Genomic DNA, 17,227 nt, shown 5'->3' with positions numbered 1-17,227 from the left:
CCTTCTGTCCGAGTTGGCATGTTGCATTTCCATTTCTGTTTGTCTTGAGGAATTTTTATTGGCCTTCGAATTTCTTCTTTGACCCTTTCCCACCCACAGCTCCCTCCTCCCCGTCCCTTATCTCCAGCCAAAGTAAATTCTTTTTAAAAAAACTTACATTATTTTTTCTGCAAACTCATTGTATGAAAGAGCTCTGGCAGCTCCTGGACGGTGGACCCGTTGCCTCCTCCTCCTCCGGGCCCTGGGGCTGGTGGTTCAGACTCTACTTTGCAGGATTCAGGCCTCTCCAGCCTGTCATCTGGCTCAGTCAGCCTTCTTTCCCAAAAGCCTTTGCCTGTGAAGGTTTTTTTGTTTAACACTCCTAAGGCAGGTGAGGATCAGTTGTTAAGATTGAATTTCCTCCACAAGGCCAGAACATTTGGAGGTAGTGAGGAAATGTCCTTCCCAGAGGGTGGCAGAGAGAAGGACCCCAGGACTGAGAGTCAGGCCCCAAACGGGGGGGTGGGGGGGCGGGGGGGGGCAGACCCTCAAGGGGGGGCAGACCCTCAGGGATGCTGCCTCAACAGGTGAGCCGTCCTACAGCTCAGCGTCTAACCGCTGTTTCCTTTCACCCTCAGGCCATTATGCTGAGTAATCCCTCTACAGTGATTTTCTCTGGTGCTCAGCCTTGCGCACTGGGCAAGGCAGTGAGGCAGGCCATAGGGGGAGGCCAGGCCTCAGGGAGGAGGGCTGGTCCTTCCCTGTGCTTGGACCTGTTTTCCACTGGCGGTCACTTTTTAGGTCCTGTCAGTAGATCCCTTGCTGGGTTCCAGAAAAGTATACACACCACATTGTATAGCAGTCCTAACCCGTCTCACTCACTGACTCGGAATCTGAGCGCAGAAACGATCTTTTTTTTTATCTCTATTTTGTCATCAGCTAGTGCCATCTGGCCTTCAATCAACGTTTAACTGGCGGGGGGTGGGGTAGGGGGTGTAAAATAAGATCATTTTCCCTAAGGAGGAAAAATCGTTGCATCTGTTTCCAAATAATTAAAAAAAAAAAAAAACAAGAAGAGAACCAATAGACTTAAATTAGCCATATTGTGTTTATAGAAACGCAAAGACATTTATTTGCATGTGTCCTTTTATTATACACATTATGTTCCCGGGGAATTAAATTAATATTGGCGGACTCTTTAGGGTCAATTAAATATTTGGATGATTAAGTATGCTTTCACATTTTGTGTTGTTAACAAAGATATCCGTTTGTTCCAAACAAAGGGGCTGAAAATAAAACAGAAGACCAAAAAAAAACAAAACAAAACCAGGGCTAGTGGCTCCTCCTCCAGACACCCCCCTCCCAACGGTGATGAACGGGAGGGCTGGCTCCGCGCCCCTCGGGAGACACCGCCCTGGCCGGGTTTGGGGTTGTTTTGCAATTTTGTTTCTAGAAGAGATTTTATTTCCCTAACATCGAACAAGGAGGCGGTGGCGGGCGGCGCTCCGGGGGCCAGGGCGGCGGCGGCGGCGGCGGCCCCGCCCGGCAGGAGAAAATGCAGGTGGATGACGGCGCGTCGGGGGAGCGCGAGCCCCGGGAATGACAGCGGGCTCTCCGTCCAGGTCTCCCCGCGGGAGCGTGCCCCGCGCCCCGGGCGGGCGGCGGAGGGACGCGCCTGCCGCCGTGACCGGGCTCTGAGCCGCCGGGCACTCCCCGCGGGGCCCCGCAGCCCGGACGGCGTCCGGCCGGGCGGGCACCACGTGCAGCGCGCCGGCTGCAGCCAGATGTGCCGGCCGCCTGCGACACCGCAGACCCGGCGGAGAGATTCCCGCGCGTCCCGGTCCGGCCCCCGGGCCGCCTGAGCGGAGCCCCGCAGCGCCCCTCCGCGGGGGAACGCGCGCGCGTTCGCGCCGGAGGTTTGTCCCCGCGCGCGCGCCGTACCGCGCGGCCCCGGCCCCGGCGGCGATGGGCGAAACCATGTCCAAGCGGCTCAAGTTGCACCTGGGCGCGGAGGCCGAGATGGAGGAGCGCGCGTTCCCCAACCCCTTCCCGGACTACGAGGCCGCCGCCTCTGCCGCAGGGGCCGAGGACTCGGGCTCCGCCCGCCCCCCGCCCAGCCCCGACGGGCTCGCCCTTCCTTTCCACGAGGACGGGAAGGTGAGTCGGCGGCCGGCCCGGGCCGGGCCTTGGGCCGCGCCGGGGTGGGGGGAGCGTATGTGATGGTAGCTTCCGCCCGCCCCGCCCACCTGCGCGATGACGTAGATCGTCCCGCCCATCTGCGCAGTGGCGTCATCCGCGCGCTCTGTGCCTGGGCCCCGGTCTGGGAGGGCTGGGGGCGTGGACGTGTCTGCGCCTGCGCGCCTTCGCAGGTGTCCAGCTGGGTCCTCTGGCCACAGGCCTGGGCGACTGACTGTGCACCGCTGGTGTATGGGCCGCTTCCCTCGTGCCCGTGAGGGGACGGAGCGCTCGTCTTCTGGGCATTTGCAAGTGTCCGCAGATGTGATTACAACCGATGCCCTTGCGCGCGCAAAACTACCCGCTGGTCGCCTGCGCCTGTTTTTCCGAGGCCGACGGTGTCGCTGCCCTGGGAATTGACCGCAAAAAAAAAAAAAAAAAAAGAAAAAAAGCATCTCTCCTGAGCAGTGTTGTCATTTCGATCGCTCTTGTCTGTGTGCCCAGGGGTTGGACGTGGGGTGTCATGGAGAAAAGTTAGTAGCGGACCTAAACCGAGAGGGAAACTGAGGCAAACTCAGGAAGCTGAGCTTATTTGGGGAAGGCAGAGGAATTGCAATTGGGGACATGCAGGATGTGCCTGGTAGTGACAGGCAAGTCGAAAGAGACGGGAGGTCAGCTGTTTTTAGGTGTTGGCAGGGAAAGTGGAAAGGGTTGTTTTGAACAAAGGTTCGTTGGAGAACCAGAGATGAAAGTTGGGGTGGTCAGGGCTGTTACTGGGGCAGAAGGGGGTCTTCCTCCTTTTTTTCAAAAGTAGGGGATGAAATTCCTACATGAAAAAATGCCCTCCTCTATTTTTTTTTTTTTTTTTTTTTATTATAGAGAGGGGGAGAGAGAGAGAGAGAGAGAAGGGGGGAGGAGCAGAAAGCATCAACTCCCATATGTGCCTTGACCAGGCAAGCCCAGGGTTTTGAACCAGCAACCTCAGCGTTTCCAGGTTGATGCTTTATCCACTGCGCCACCACAGGTCAGGCCCCTCCTCTATTTTTAATTCCTTTCTTCCCTTCTCGGTCGCTGTGCAGGCCGCAGTGAAGGGTAGAGTATCCAATTTTTTTTTCTTCACGGCTTCCTGACTCCATTTAGAATAAGATCTCCTTTATTGATATATATGGTGAATAAAGGAAGACCGGAACATCAGCGTAACTGTTTCCGTGTTTGGAAAAAACCTTACGTTTACCAAGTAGGTTATTGTTGCACTGACCTCAGGATTCTAAATCCCCTTTCCCTGCCCTGGTTCCCAGTGTGTTTTGTATTCCAAAAGGTGTAAGTTTGCCAGAAGTAAGGCAGTTTTGAAAGAGCCACTGGTCTTGAATATAGAAAGATACTGACTGCCCTAATCTACCCTTCCCCCTTATATGCGATGATAACTCATATGGATGTCAGTGATTGCACTAGATAAAGCATGCAGATTCCCTGGCCACCTGCCTTTGTGGTACCTAGTAGGCCCCCAGTAAATGTCCCCCTTTTTCTTCCTGTTGAAAATTCCAAGGGTTAAGGTTTACAATTCATGCGTCCATACTGATTTTTCTCTACATTTCTTCTATTTTCACATATCTGTTATATTGGTGACTTAGAGTTCAAACTTTTTATCATAAATATTATATTTAATGCTGTGTAAGCATTTAAAAAATCCATCATTCATACTTATAATTAGTTGGTGTCTCAATATTATCCTTAAAGAGGCTACTGTAACATTTAGGGAAAGGCAACTGAAACAGATTCCTGGCCACCATTTGCATCTCCATGGGAACAGTAAAGAGACGGAAGCAGTTGGAATTCATTTTCTACCTGAAACACTGATTCTGAAAGTACTTTTTTTTGTTTTTTCTTTTTCCCCCTTTGTATCTGGCAAATGTGATTTCTGGCCTCAAGTGTTGATATATACCAAACTGATTCATAGAAAAGAAAATGAAAACACACGTACTAAAGGGGCTAGTGTTATCTCCGTGGCAGTGAGGGTGGGGAACCGGGCCAGTGGTGGTGAGTCCTCGCTTAAGGGGAGGGGACGTGGAAATTGTGCTGTTCTTGAACATGTGAGAGAGGAGGAACTGCGATGGTGAAAGACGGAAAGGATGCTTCTTCATTATATAAAAATGAGGAGATAAAATGGATGTGAATTAAGAGTTCCACTGTCTTAGGTACAGATACTTTAGAACCGACTAATTGTTACATTTTAAATTTTTTAAATATATTAAGAATGTAATTAAGATAGGTAATATCAAATTCTGCATGTTTTGAGAGACATAAAATTTCGTGAAAATGAAGGTATTGTGGGTTGAACTGTCTCCCAAAACGATATGTCCGTGTCCTAACTGCTGCAACTTCAGAATGTGACCTTATTTCCATGTAAGGAACTGTAAGTACTTAAGACAAGGTCTTTTTATACAGAGGCAACTGTATCCTCTCCCCTTCAGAGAAAGTATCATTCAGTTTATTTTCATCTAAGTCTTTGGAATGGAAATGAACCTTTCTATGAAAGATATAAACCCACTTGGTCTTCAGTTTTAGGGTTTCACTCTCCTTTGAAATGTAAGCTGATAGATACCTCCAGGGTTAAGTCAGCCTCGAGTTCTCACACCTTCTTTTCACTTATAACTTGATTTCTAAGGTTTGCTTTTAATCCACAACCCCAAATTTCAATAAAATTTGCCCTGGAAATTCTAAATGTGCAGTAATATAAAAGCATTTTCTTTTTTTTATTTCTTAGACTTTATTTACATAGTGCAATGAATTCTTTTTTTTTTTTTTTTTCGATTACTTGAAAGCATTTTCTCTATTGTCCCACAGAGGGACATTTCATTATGATAATGAGTCAGTCCATGAGGAAGATACAGCAATTGTACATTTGTCTATACCTAATAGCAGAACTACCAAATGCACAAAAGCAAAAAAAAAAAAAAAAAGGCACAGGAAGAAATAGACAATTCTACAGTTCTGATCGGGGATTTTAATACGCCTCAGCAGTTGGTATAGCAACTAGATTTTTCAAAAATCATTAAAGACAGAAAACTCTGAACAATTGCATGTTGAAGAACACTGATACATTTCCCTTGAGAAAGGCCACCAGCAGTGAGCAAGAAAACCTGTTTCCTTAGCTCTCAGCCATATTGGTGCATAACAGCTTTTAAATATTATCTATGCAGCTTGTGGGCAAGCTATGGTACTTTTGCTTACTTGCATTGCCTTAATTGCTAAGTGATTGACCATTTTTCCATATGCTCGACATTTGATTTTGTGTGTGTGTGAGGTACGTTGATAATTTTAGGTGTATTTCTGTATTGCTCTGATCTTTTTTATTTATGAGGTTTATATTACAAGTATTTCCCCCTTGTGACTAACTTTTTAAAGTAAAATGTATTGTGGTGATGTTGGTCAGTGAATTATGTAGGTTTCAAGTGTGCCCCTTTCCTCTGGTAACCACCGTACTGTTGTTTCTGTCTTGGAGTTTTCATCGTTAACTTTTAAACCATCTTTCTTATCTTCTTTTTATTTATTTATTTATTTATTTATTTTTATAAGAAAGGCTCTTACCATGAGTAATTTTTTTATTTTTTTACAGAGACAGAGAGAGTCAGATTGAGGGATAGACAGGGACGGAGAGATGAGAAGCATCAATCATTAGTTTTTCGTTGCGCGTTGCAACACCTTAGTTGTTCATTGATTGCTTTCTCACATGTGCCTTGACCGCGGGCCTTCAGCAGACCGAGTAACCCCTTGCTCGAGCCAGCGACCTTGGGTCCAAGCTGGTGAGATTTTTGCTCAAACCAGATGAGCCCGCGCTCAAGCTGGCGACCTCGGGGTCTCGAACCTGGGTCTTCCGCATCCCAGTCCGACGCTCTATCCACTGCGCCACCACCTAGTCAGGCAAAAACCATCTTTCTTATCTTCTTAACTTGCAGAAGTTAAAGATGTTTGTGTGATGAAATCCACCATTTTTTAATGGTCCTCTCCCCCCTTTGGTTTCTGCAAAAAAACCTTATTTTTGTCATCCTGCCTAAGACTGAGAGTTTACACAGAGCATTATCTCGTCTAAAAACTCATCTTATAAACCCGAGGTGCACTCTCCAACCAGTGAAGCATTGAAATGGGCCAGGTGATGTCACTTCTGTCTGCTGCGTTCTTGAGGCTTAGACCCGTAGAGTGTTCACAACCTATACATAACACTGTCCTGGTTCCGGTGCCGTCTACGATGCTGTCTCCTTTGGGTTCTCAGATCGCTCAGAATTTCACGAGGCGGATCCAGACCAAAATCAAAGATCTCCTGCAGCAAATGGAAGAAGGGCTGAAGACAGCCGACCCCCACGATTGCTCCGCTTACACCGGCTGGACAGGTAAGACTGGGCGCGGTGGGGGGCGTACCTAAGTGGTCTGCTTTAGTCTGCGGTTGTGACAGGGAAGACGTGGGCTTGAAACTTGATTTCTCTCATAAAATGGTGAAGTTGTAGACCCTGTAAGTGAAGTTTTGAACTGTCTTCATGGATGAGATGCTTTAGAATTTTATTTCTAAAGAAATTCTGCCTGGAAGCTTGAACTGTTAACATGTGGCATGTCGTGATCTTATCTGAGCTGCCTCGTGGCCATCTGCGAGAATGGGTGTTAAAAGCGAACATGCCCAGTTTGTTGTTTGTTTGTTGCTTTTGCTGCTTTGATCTTTGGGAGAAGTTGTAGTTGTGTGATTTCTCTAGTTTGTTCTATGTAATAACTGTTTAACCTACTGCTTGTACTCATTTGACTCGTTTGTACACGTAAACATTTTTATTTTTATTTTGATGATAATTAAGCAACCAGTAATACACTTCACATCAAAAAAAAACTTAATTTTAAAATTAGCGTGCCTTATAACTAGTCTTTACAGCCCTTCTTGTTACTTTACCGTGTAGCCAGAACGTGTTACTAGCGATTTGGGGAATAAAAAAGAAATAAAAGACAGGCCTTGTTTTGAGGGATTAGACTGCGGCATGATGATTACTAATGACAATTGACATATAAATTTATAGCCTTTTTTGTTTTGCTAAATCTTTATAGTTTAATCAAAGAACAGCCTAGATACAAGGAATCTACTTAGACCCACACCTCCCTATCCTCCCTCCTGAAACTGTGCCCTCTAAGAAGGGGACAAGTGACGCACACAGCTAATCTCCCTAGCAGAGTTGCAAGGTAGCACACACACACAGATCAGAGTGGGCTGAAGAAGGAGCAGCATCCCGAGTGACTGGGAAGCCCCCGGGGGCAGCAGGTGGAGAATGCCAAGGTCCTGGGGCAGGGTGGGGCGGGGGGCAAAACCTATCCTGCCCTCCCCCCCGCCTTCCGAGGGGATATCTGAGTGGGGCGTGGGCACGGCATGCTGGTGCGGGCAGAGGAAAACGGGATGGAGAGCGTGACCCTAGCCCTAGCCGGAAGTGACAAACCTTTATCAGGACGAGCTGAGACAACGAGAGAGGAGATTCAAATAAATAAAACATGAAATGGAAGAGGAGCCCTTACAACTGACACCACAGAAATACACAGGGTCACAAAACACTGCCGCGACAATCCTAAGCCAGCAAATTGGATAACCCCGGAGAAATGGATATATTCCTAGACACGTCTGACCTACTAAGACTGAATTGTGAAGAAACAGAAAATCTGAACTAGCCGATAATGAGTAAGAAGCTGGAATCAGTAACCAAAACTCTCCCAACAAAGACCAGCCCAGGAACTAACTAATGGCTCTCCTGGTGAATTCTATCAAAAACGAGAGTCTCAATCGTAAGAATTCATGTGAAAGGGAAATACATCTCCTGGATAGAATCCAAGGAGCAGCAGCCACCATCTACAGAAACTTAAGAAGCGAAATGGAAAATAATAGAAGTGAGGCCGGGCTATTAGACAAAGAACAGACTATCAGAGGCTATTAGACAAAGAACAGACTATCGGAGCCCCTGAATTCAGACGTCCAGTGTTCTGTCCAGCCTTCTCATCACCCATCACTTTTTGCAGTACTTTGTTCTATAGTCCCCTTCATTAAGTATAATAGCACAAAGTCATCTTTTACTTGCCTTAGCTGTTTTTTTTTTCTTTTTTTTGTATTTTTCTGAAGCTGGAAACAGGGAGAGACAGTCAGACAGACTCCTGCATGCGCCTCCGGGGTGTCGCTCTGCCGTGACCAGAGCCACTCTAGCGCCTGGGGCAGAGGCCAAGGAGCCATCCCCAGCGCCTGGGCCATCTTTGCTCCAATGGAGCCTTGGCTGCGGGAGGGGAAGAGAGAGACAGAGAGGAAAGCGCGGCGGAGGGGTGCAGAAGCAAATGGGCGCTTCTCCTGTGTGCCCTGGTCGGAAATCGAACCCAGGTCCCCCGCACGCCAGGCCGACGCTCTACCGCTGAGCCAACCGGCCAGGGCCTACTTGCCTTAGCTCTTATGTTGACTTCTGAAACCCAGAAGAGCGTGCGTCTTGTAGAAGCGACGTGGGTCATCCTCCATACGTGTTCAGAAGAAGGTCCTTCTCTAGTTCGTTTGAGTGTCTGGATCTGTTCTTTCCTCTAAAATAGGGAGGCCGAGTCGTTCATGAACCTCATCCCCTGTGTTTGTACCGTCCCCTGCGGCAGGTGGCTGTCCTGTCACGGTAGGCTGACTCACTGGTTGGATGGTCACTCACACAAAAAAATTTGAAAAATTGGAAAGAAGAGTGTATAAAATTCAGAAAAGTAATCCATTTCATTTGGGATAATATAGGATGTAATGATTATATGAGACGTAAAAAAAAAAAAAAGATACAAGTTAGCTTGAGATATACAAGAGAATGGATAAAAGCTTGAAATGAATTCAAAGTAAATGGAAATGAGTGGGAAGTCTTCTGTCTTCCTTTGTCTCGGAGGTATTGAATCACTTGTGTCAGAACAGTTCGCAGGGTCATGTATTTAAACTTGTATTCAGTTTTTTTCTACTCTGAGTCTTTTATTTTAACGTGTAAAAAATTTATCTCTGTCATTTCTTTGATGTTGCTTCTGAGAAATGTCGGGTTTTCTGTAAGTTCATGCAGTTGCACAACCCTGTCCCCAAGGTAAAAAGGGAGAGGTAGTAACGCTTTTCTTGGGGGTGGGGGTTTTCCAGGCATAGCCCTTCTGTACCTGCAGCTGTACCGGGTCACATGTGACCAGACCTACCTGCTCCGGTCCCTGGATTACGTAAAGAGGACACTTCGGAACCTGAATGGCCGCAGGGTCACTTTCCTGTGCGGAGACGCGGGGCCGCTGGCCGTGGGGGCTGTGGTGTACCATAAACTCAAGAGTGATTGTGAGTCCCGGGAGTGCATCACAAAGTGAGTGTTTAAAACGGGAAGTGTCTTCTTCAGGTTCTCTGCTGTGGGTCTTGCTGTGGAAAGAGATTCAGAAAGGAAGTCATTTTTTTTTTCTACATTTACAGAGAGACTTCTCAAGGAAGTGAAGAGGTTTGTGTATGAATGTCGGGCAGAGTGGTGGGATCCTGTGTGTCCCCTTTCTACCCATGCTGTGTTGGCCTTAGTTTGTGGGGGAAGAAGCATGTTTCTTTTGCTTTCAGGGCATGTGAATTAGCTTCTGTGCCTGAGAGTTACAGTAACCATTATTCTCAGGTTCAGTTGTCCTGGAACAGTTACTATTAACTTTTTTGTATCTACTGGTTTCTGTTTTCTGAAGAAGCAGAAGTCAGGGCTGGCTCCCAGGGTCTGGGAGTCCTGGCTCCTGCTAGTTTGTAATGTTTGCTCAAAGATGAGAGCAACTCAGGCTAATCCCCGACCATGGGCTCCCTTTTACTACCGTTTCATTTAGATTCTGAGTCACTTTTTTCTAATTCTAGATTTCAAAACTGAGTATCTTCTCTTACATGGTTTAGAACAGAGACAAGTAGACATTTCGAAGACAGAGATGTTTTGTTGCTCCTTGTGACGTCTGGGAAAGGAATTAGAGAAGTGGAGACATTGTTGTTTTCTGGATTCTTTTTTGTGTTATTTAAAATCAGTTTTAATTGACAAGTAAACCGCAGGCCATTCCTGAAGGGAAGAGGCTGTCCCCAGCTCGGGGAGGCGTGACATGCTCTTGTCCGGTAGACTCTTGCAGCTGCAGAGAACCGTCGTGGCCCGCGACTCGGACCTCCCCGACGAGCTGCTGTACGGGCGGGCGGGGTACCTGTACGCCCTGCTCTACCTGAACACAGAGATCGGGCCCAGCACCGTGGACGAGGCCGCTATCAAAGAGGTACGGTGGGGTCCCCGCCAGCTGCGGGAGTCCTGCCTCCCCACCACCCAGACCTGTCAGCAGTCACAGCGGAGGCTGGGCCTGCTCCCGGGCAATGGGACCGTCTGAAAGCTTCACGTAGAATTAATAAATAGCCCCTCTTTGTCCTTTCTAGGAATTTTTAAAAATCTGTACTGCCCTCGGGCCTGTATCCATTCAGCTGTTCTTGCTAGAGTCAAACCACCCGAGCTTCAAACAGATAGGACGTTTATTTCTCCCTCATGGATGTCTGGACCGGCCGCAGTCCTGGGAGCAGGCCCCTCGGTCTTGTTTGGCCACACCCCAGGCCGTGCCCTTGTGTGTGCGGCAAAGCCAGTGGAGTGCCCGCGCGTGGGCACAGGCAGGACATGGAGGGACGTGGGCTGCTGGCTTTTTAAGACCAAGACAGGTGGTCGCCTACGTCATTCCCACTCACCGAGCTGAGTCAGGTGACCCCCGGCCGGCTGGGCTCAGGCCAGATATCCAGCTGATACTCGGAGCACGGCCACCTGAGCAGGAAGGGAGTCAGGATGCGGGCAGCCAGTCCGTGTTCTCCCGTGCCGTCATGGAAGCCCGCACGCCATGCGGAGCCTTTTCCCACACACAGAGCTCTGCTCTCCCCGCTTCTCCCTGCCCGGGTCACTACCATACAGAACAGACAGCAGTGGCTGCTCCCTGCTCACGGGTTCTCAGCTGCCAGACCGCACCCGGACACGTGGACCTGTCTGAGGCCTCAGCGGTCTTGTCTGCCCCTGTAGGTGGTCACTGCTATTGTGGAGTCGGGCAAGGCCTTGTCGAGGGAGGAACGGAAGACGGAGCGCTGTCCCCTGCTGTACCAGTGGCACAGGAAGCAGTACGTGGGCGCGGCCCACGGCATGGCCGGCATTTACTACATGTTAATGCAGGCGAGTGAGAGCGCCCTGCGCTGCCCACCCGGTGCCCACAGTGTGAAACCGCAGGTCAGGTTTTAGAAAAAAATGTCTTATTTTTGTTTAAAGCCAGCCGCAAAGGTGGACCAGGAGACCCTGACGGAGATGGTGAAGCCCAGTATCGACTACGTGCGCCACAAACGGTTCCGATCCGGGAACTACCCGTCGTCCCTGAGCAACGAGACGGACCGGCTGGTGCACTGGTGCCACGGTGCCCCGGGCGTGGCGCACATGCTGATGCAGGCGTACCAGGTCCGTGCCCGACGGCGAGCCCGGCAGGATGATGGGGACGTGGGGGCGCGGGAGGGCGGCTGGTGGGGCCGAGGTCCCCAGGGCCGCTCCCAGGCCCTGGTGCCGGTGCCGGCTGGGTCTCCGGCTGGAGGGGACACGCTGGGCGGGCCGTTCCCCAGGAGCACCCTGAGCACTGGCCCGTGTGCCCCCACGCAGGTCTTCAAGGAGGAGAAGTACCTGAAAGACGCCGTGGAGTGCGGCGACGTGATCTGGCAGCGTGGGCTGCTGCGGAAGGGCTACGGCGTCTGCCACGGGGCGGCCGGCAACGGCTACGCCTTCCTGTCCCTGTACCACCTCACCCAGGACAGGAGGGACCTCTACCGGGCTTGCAAGGTCAGGGCGGCGTGGTCCCAGCAGCGTGTGCACAGTCCAGGGCAGGCAGGGCCCCTTCCTGTCCCCTGCTGCCCCCACGTCCACACGGCAGGGCCGTGCTGGCCTCTCGCTGCGCTGGGTGGGACCCCCCACTCCTGAGGCCCTGAGCTCTGCCCTCGGCCTGCCTGCTCCTCCTCCTCCTCCCATACCCACCCCTACCCTCCTCGTCCTCCCCACCCCCTGCAACCACCCCTACCCTCCTCGTCCTCCTGCTCCCACACCCACCCCTACCCTCCTCGTCCTCCCCACCCCCTGCAACCACCCCTACCCTCCTCGTCCTCCTGCTCCCACACCCACCCCTACCCTCCTCGTCCTCCCCACCCCCTGCAACCACCCCTACCCTCCTCGTCCTCCTGCTCCCACACCCACCCCTACCCTCCTCGTCCTCCCCACCCCCTGCAACCACCCCTACCCTCCTCGTCCTCCCCACCCCCTGCAACCACCCCTACCCTCCTCGTCCTCCTGCTCCCACACCCACCCCTACCCTCCTCGTCCTCCCCACCCCCTGCAACCACCCGCTGCATGGGGCAGCCCCTGCCTGCCCCTGCCCCTGCCCACTGCCCCAGCTGGGGAGCACTGTGTCGCTGGCTCTCCCATCAGGAATCCCTGCCCCTGAAGCCCACATGGTGACTACTCCCCACCCAGGCTCAGCTCCCGTGATGTCCTAGCGACAGGTCTCACCTGGCACTGAGCAGCAGTGACCCTGTAGTCCGGCCCAGAGCCCACGCTGCTGACCTCTCGAGTGCCCAGACCCTCCCTGCTGTGACCTCGGGAATTCACCGTCATGGCTTGCTTGTTGCCTGTGTGCCGGGGAGCTCTCCGTCTGAAACAGAACCTCTCTCCTCAGTTTGCAGAGTGGTGTCTGGAGTACGGAGCCCACGGGTGCCGCGTCCCCGACAGACCCTACTCTCTCTTCGAAGGTAAGGGCGGTGGGCGGGGGTTGTAGGCGCGGCTTCCACCCGCCCCTCTGACCACTTGAGTGATGACGCCACAGCTATAAAATAATGACAAGCAAAGTCGCTTATTGATGGAAATCACACTGAGCCTCTTCCCTGGACCCACTTAGTGCTCCTGTGAGTGTCTCCCAGCTATTCTGGGATCTGTTCTGCAGTAAATATGCGGACAGAGCACAGAGTGTCCGCTGCTTGACAACGGAGGAAATAGCACGCTCCCTTCCCGCATCTCTGCAGCGTCCTTACATACCAGGGGCGCCTCCCGCATCTCTGCAGCACCATGTACATACCAGGGGCGACTCCCGGGGACGGGTGCGACTTCAGTGATGTGGAGGAGTACGAGTTATTAATATCAGTAATTCAGAAACATTAGTACTTAGAAAATGTGAAGTACGAGTTATTAATATTAGTAATTAAGAAGCATTAGTACTTAGAAAATGTGAAGTATGAATTATTAATATTCAGAATTCAGAGCATTAGTACTTAGAAAATGTGGAGTATGAGTTATTAATATTAGTAATTAAGAAGCGTTAGTACTTAGAAAATGTGAAGAAGTATGAATTATTAATATTTGTAATTCAGAAGCATTAGTACTTAGAAAATGTGAAGAAGTACGAATTGTTAATATTCGTAATTAAGAAGCATTAGTACTTAGAAATAGCAGTTGGAAAAAGTAGTAACAGAGTATCCGAGAAAGCTCTGAAGAACAAGGGGAAGGGCAGGAAATCCGCAGACAGGTTAGCAGTCTGCTTCCTGCCCCCCTGTATGTAGAATAGGATTCAGAAAGACAAAGTAGCAGTTCTGCAGACTGCTCTGCTCTGCATGTTTCGTGTGTGTGTGTGTGTGTGTGTGTGTGTGTGTGTGTGTGTGAGAGAGAGAGAGAGAGAGAGAGAGAGAGAGAGAGAGAGAGAGAATTGTATGATTTGCAACATAAGCCACAGAAATCAGGGCAAAGGTTAGTTTTTAATTACTTTAGAGCCACATTTTTTTAAAAGATTTTACTTACTGATTTTTAGAGAGAGGAGAGAGAGAGCAGGGAGAGAAGTGGGAAGCATCAGCTCATAGTAGCTGCTTCCCGTATCTGCCTTGACCGGAGAAGCCGGCGGTTGCAAACCGGCGACCTCAGCATTCCAGGTGGATGCTTTATCCACTGCGCCACCACAGGTCAGGCCAGATAGAGCCATGTCTTATACTAATTCCAAAATAAACTTCAGAAGAAATAGATTCAGATTGAATATTGTCTAAAAACAAATAACAGACAGGCATTGAATTTTGTTAAACGTGTTTCCTGTATCAGCTGATAAGATCATTTTTCTCCTCTAGCCTGTTAATGTTGGGGTTTTTTAATCTGGATAGAGTTTTCACACGGTAGCCAGCCTTGCATCTCAAGTAAACCTCCCTTGATCCTAGTGTTCCATTATTTTTATAAATTGCAGAATTGTATTTGCTGATGTTTTATTGAGGATGTTTGCATCCATGTTCATGAAGGACCTTAGCCTATAGTTTTCTATTTTTTGTGCTTTCTGTCTTTGGTTCTGTTGTCAGGGTGATAGGGATCTGCTAAAGTGTGTCTTTAGATCTCGTGCACATTCTGGGGGCGTTTTCTCCTGACCAGGCGCTCCATCTGGGGGCCTTGGCCACCCACCCCACCAAAGCAAGGTCATTTCAGCATGGTGGACTCCAGCGCCCCTCAGATGGTGTTGGGGGTCCCCGTCTGTCTCTAGTGGGTTCTGGCCGGTCGGTGGTTTCCAGTCTCACATGAGCTGCTGGACCCCTTTCTTCAGACAGAAACCTATAGGGGAGCTGGGAGCCGCCCACATGCAGGCGAACGGCCCCTGATGCGTACAAAACGTGGCGAGTCACAGGAACGCTGTGGGAAGAAGCCAGCGCACCAGCCTGCGTGCTGTGTGGTTCCGTTCATGTGACATCTGAAACAGACTGGCCGCTGGTGGGGTGGTGGCCGGGGTGATCAGAGAGGGACACGGGGGCTTCCCAGGGAGGCGATGGAGACCAGACAGCCCCCGTCTCGGTGGGGCTGCTGGCCTCAGGCGGGCACATTCGTCGGGACTCAGAAGGGTACTCAAGACCTGTGTTTCATTTTATGATATGTAGATTTTTACATCAAAAGAAAACCTCGAAAGAAACAAAAACCCAGCAGGGGAGGAAGTGTCCTGACCAAGAGAGAACAAGGGGGTGGAGGTGGGGGGGCGCCTTCCTTCAGAGCCCCTCCCCTCAGTGTGGAACCCGGGGATGTGGGTCGGGGTTTCACCAAAGCAAACAACATTCCCAAAACCTGAAGAAGATATAAATTGCAACTTTTTGTTTGGAACAGAAAGTCAGGGCTCTGATAAAGAAAGTTTTAGGCCCTGGCCGGTTGGCTCAGCGGTAGAGCGTTGGCCTGGCGGGTGGGGGACCTGGGTTCGATTCCCGGCCAGGGCACATGGGAGAGGCGCCCACCTGCTTCTCCACCCTCCCCCTCTCCTTCCTCTCTGTCTCTCTCTTCCCCTCCTGCAGCCAAGGCTCCATTGGAGCAAGGATGGCCTGGGCGCTGGGGATGGCTCCTTGGCCTCTGCCCCAGGCGCTAGAGTGGCTCTGGTTACGGCAGAGCGATGCCCCGGAGGGGCAGAGCATCACCCCCTGGTGGGCAGAGCATCACCCCCTGGTGGGCGTGCCGGGTGGATCCCGGTCGGGCGCATGCAGGAGTCTGTCTGACTGTCTCCCCATTTCCAGCTTCAGAAAAATACAAAAAAAAAAAAAGTTTTATTTGTGGCAGAATCACAAGAGCAGCAGGTAACTTTCGGGAGCGGTTCTGTGCGAGTCTGTTGTGAGATCTCCGTACAGTTTCAAGATACGAGGTTAAAGCCCAGAAACCAGTTTTTCCAAAGAAGACAGTGAAGAAAAGGGGCGCTCACAGGGGCTTCCTTCGTTTCTCACAAAGTCCTTTCTACAGTCCTCTGCTCCTTTCCCCAGAGCCTTCGCTCCTGCCCGAGGAGGTGACAGAGGTCACTGTGTCACCTCCCGGTCCCTGCCCTAACGGGTGCCCTTTGACCTTGCAGGCATGGCAGGTGCCATCCACTTCCTCTCCGACGTCCTAGCGCCGGAGACGTCCCGGTTCCCGGCGTTTGAACTGGGCTCTTTGCAGACGGACAAGCAGGTGTAAAAAGACTCCTAAGGGACCCGTTCGGACCAAAAGCCACCAGAGTGCTTCGTGCCTGACCGAGGACCAACTAGGAACCGTGGGAGACAGAGGAGACGCAGACACGCTCACAGCCCCTTGTGTGACAGAGACCCTCCGCATGAGGGACAGCACCGCCCGTCGGCGTCTGTAACTGCCCCTCGCTGGTGTGAAACACGACCTCTCCCACCCAGCTCTCCGCAGCGTTTGCATGTCTCGGTGTTTGTTGTGTGTGGGTGTAAGTGTGTGTAGATGTAAGTGTGCTCAGCAGGAAGCCCCTCTCTGCACAGAAGCCTCACGGTGGGGCGCCTCGGCCTGGACGGGGAGCAGGAGACGGATCCCGCAGGGGGAAGCCCCGTGATGACACCCCTTCTGCGTTTCCCTGCGTACCTTCCAGACGGGCCGGAAAGGCCACCCCAACCTGAAGGCAGCCGAGCAGATACGAGTCTGGCTGAGCCCCCACGAGGCTGGCAGACACGTCCCGCGTGTGTTTGGTGCTCACCTTGCTGTTCTGAAGAAGCCGGGGGCGTGCGGGGGCTCAGGCGGCTCCCTGTCCTCGGCTGGGGTTCCCTGTCCTCGGCTGGGGTTCTCTGTCCTCGGCTGGGGTTCCGGGCAGCCCAGGGAGCTGGCGGGCGGGAGGGAGTGGACCTGGAGAGCCGGGCACACGCGAGGGGACCCTCCCCTGAGCATGCTGTAAGCCACGCGGCTGCGATTGGCGTCGGCAGGTCCGGATTCACTGCCTGTTGTTACAGCAGACCGTCCCTCCACTTCATAAATGCCACGACGCACTGTCCCACAAGGGTGACGAGCAGAGCGCTCCGCAGCCGTTCCCGTGTCCCTGCAGTTAAACACAGCAGCGCTTGGTCAGTTATCAAAGTGGAAGTGTGGGACGAATACAGTTCTTATATTTTGTCCCATATTTGGGGCATAAAAATCTCACTTCTGATGACATGTATCAAGCATGAAGTTACTAGTCTTCATTTATACACACGGGAAACAATCTTCCACCCTTGAAAATTACAGAACCCTTCTGACACTTTTTATTTTAAAAATGGGCATTAATTTGG

At 51.1% G+C, this 17,227-nt stretch overlaps 1 protein-coding gene across 2 annotated transcripts; it reads left to right on the top strand.

Moving 5' to 3' along the window:
• Positions 1–1,329: 1,329 nt before the first annotated feature.
• On the top strand, positions 1,330–16,353 carry LANCL2 (LanC like glutathione S-transferase 2). Of its 2 annotated transcripts, none has more exons than XM_066238812.1 (9): positions 1,330–2,136; positions 6,425–6,542; positions 9,302–9,509; positions 10,275–10,422; positions 11,199–11,349; positions 11,443–11,621; positions 11,817–11,993; positions 12,880–12,952; positions 16,042–16,353. In XM_066238812.1, the coding sequence occupies exons 1-9, from the start codon at positions 1,945–1,947 to the stop codon at positions 16,143–16,145; spliced, it is 1,350 nt and encodes a 449-aa protein (XP_066094909.1). In that variant the 5' UTR covers positions 1,330–1,944; the 3' UTR covers positions 16,146–16,353. The 2 variants fall into 2 exon arrangements, with proteins under 2 accessions (XP_066094909.1, XP_066094908.1); XM_066238811.1 differs by having other exon boundaries at positions 1,334–2,136; positions 11,199–11,345; positions 11,439–11,621.
• Positions 16,354–17,227: the final 874 nt, after the last annotated feature.

The sequence above is a fragment of the Saccopteryx bilineata genome, chromosome 7 (assembly GCF_036850765.1).
Source record: "Saccopteryx bilineata isolate mSacBil1 chromosome 7, mSacBil1_pri_phased_curated, whole genome shotgun sequence".
Taxonomy (NCBI): domain Eukaryota; kingdom Metazoa; phylum Chordata; class Mammalia; order Chiroptera; family Emballonuridae; genus Saccopteryx; species Saccopteryx bilineata.
This window is presented reverse-complemented; position numbering and strand designations above follow the sequence as displayed.

Coding starts and splice junctions, on each gene's coding strand:
- LANCL2 (XM_066238812.1), top strand. CDS start 1,945: ATGGGCGAAACCATGTCCAAGCGGCTCAAGTTGCACCTGGGCGCGGAG. Junction 11,622..11,816: donor TGCTGATGCAGGCGTACCAG/GTCCGTGCCCGA, acceptor GCCCCCACGCAG/GTCTTCAAGGAGGAGAAGTA. Junction 11,994..12,879: donor ACCTCTACCGGGCTTGCAAG/GTCAGGGCGGCG, acceptor CTCTCTCCTCAG/TTTGCAGAGTGGTGTCTGGA.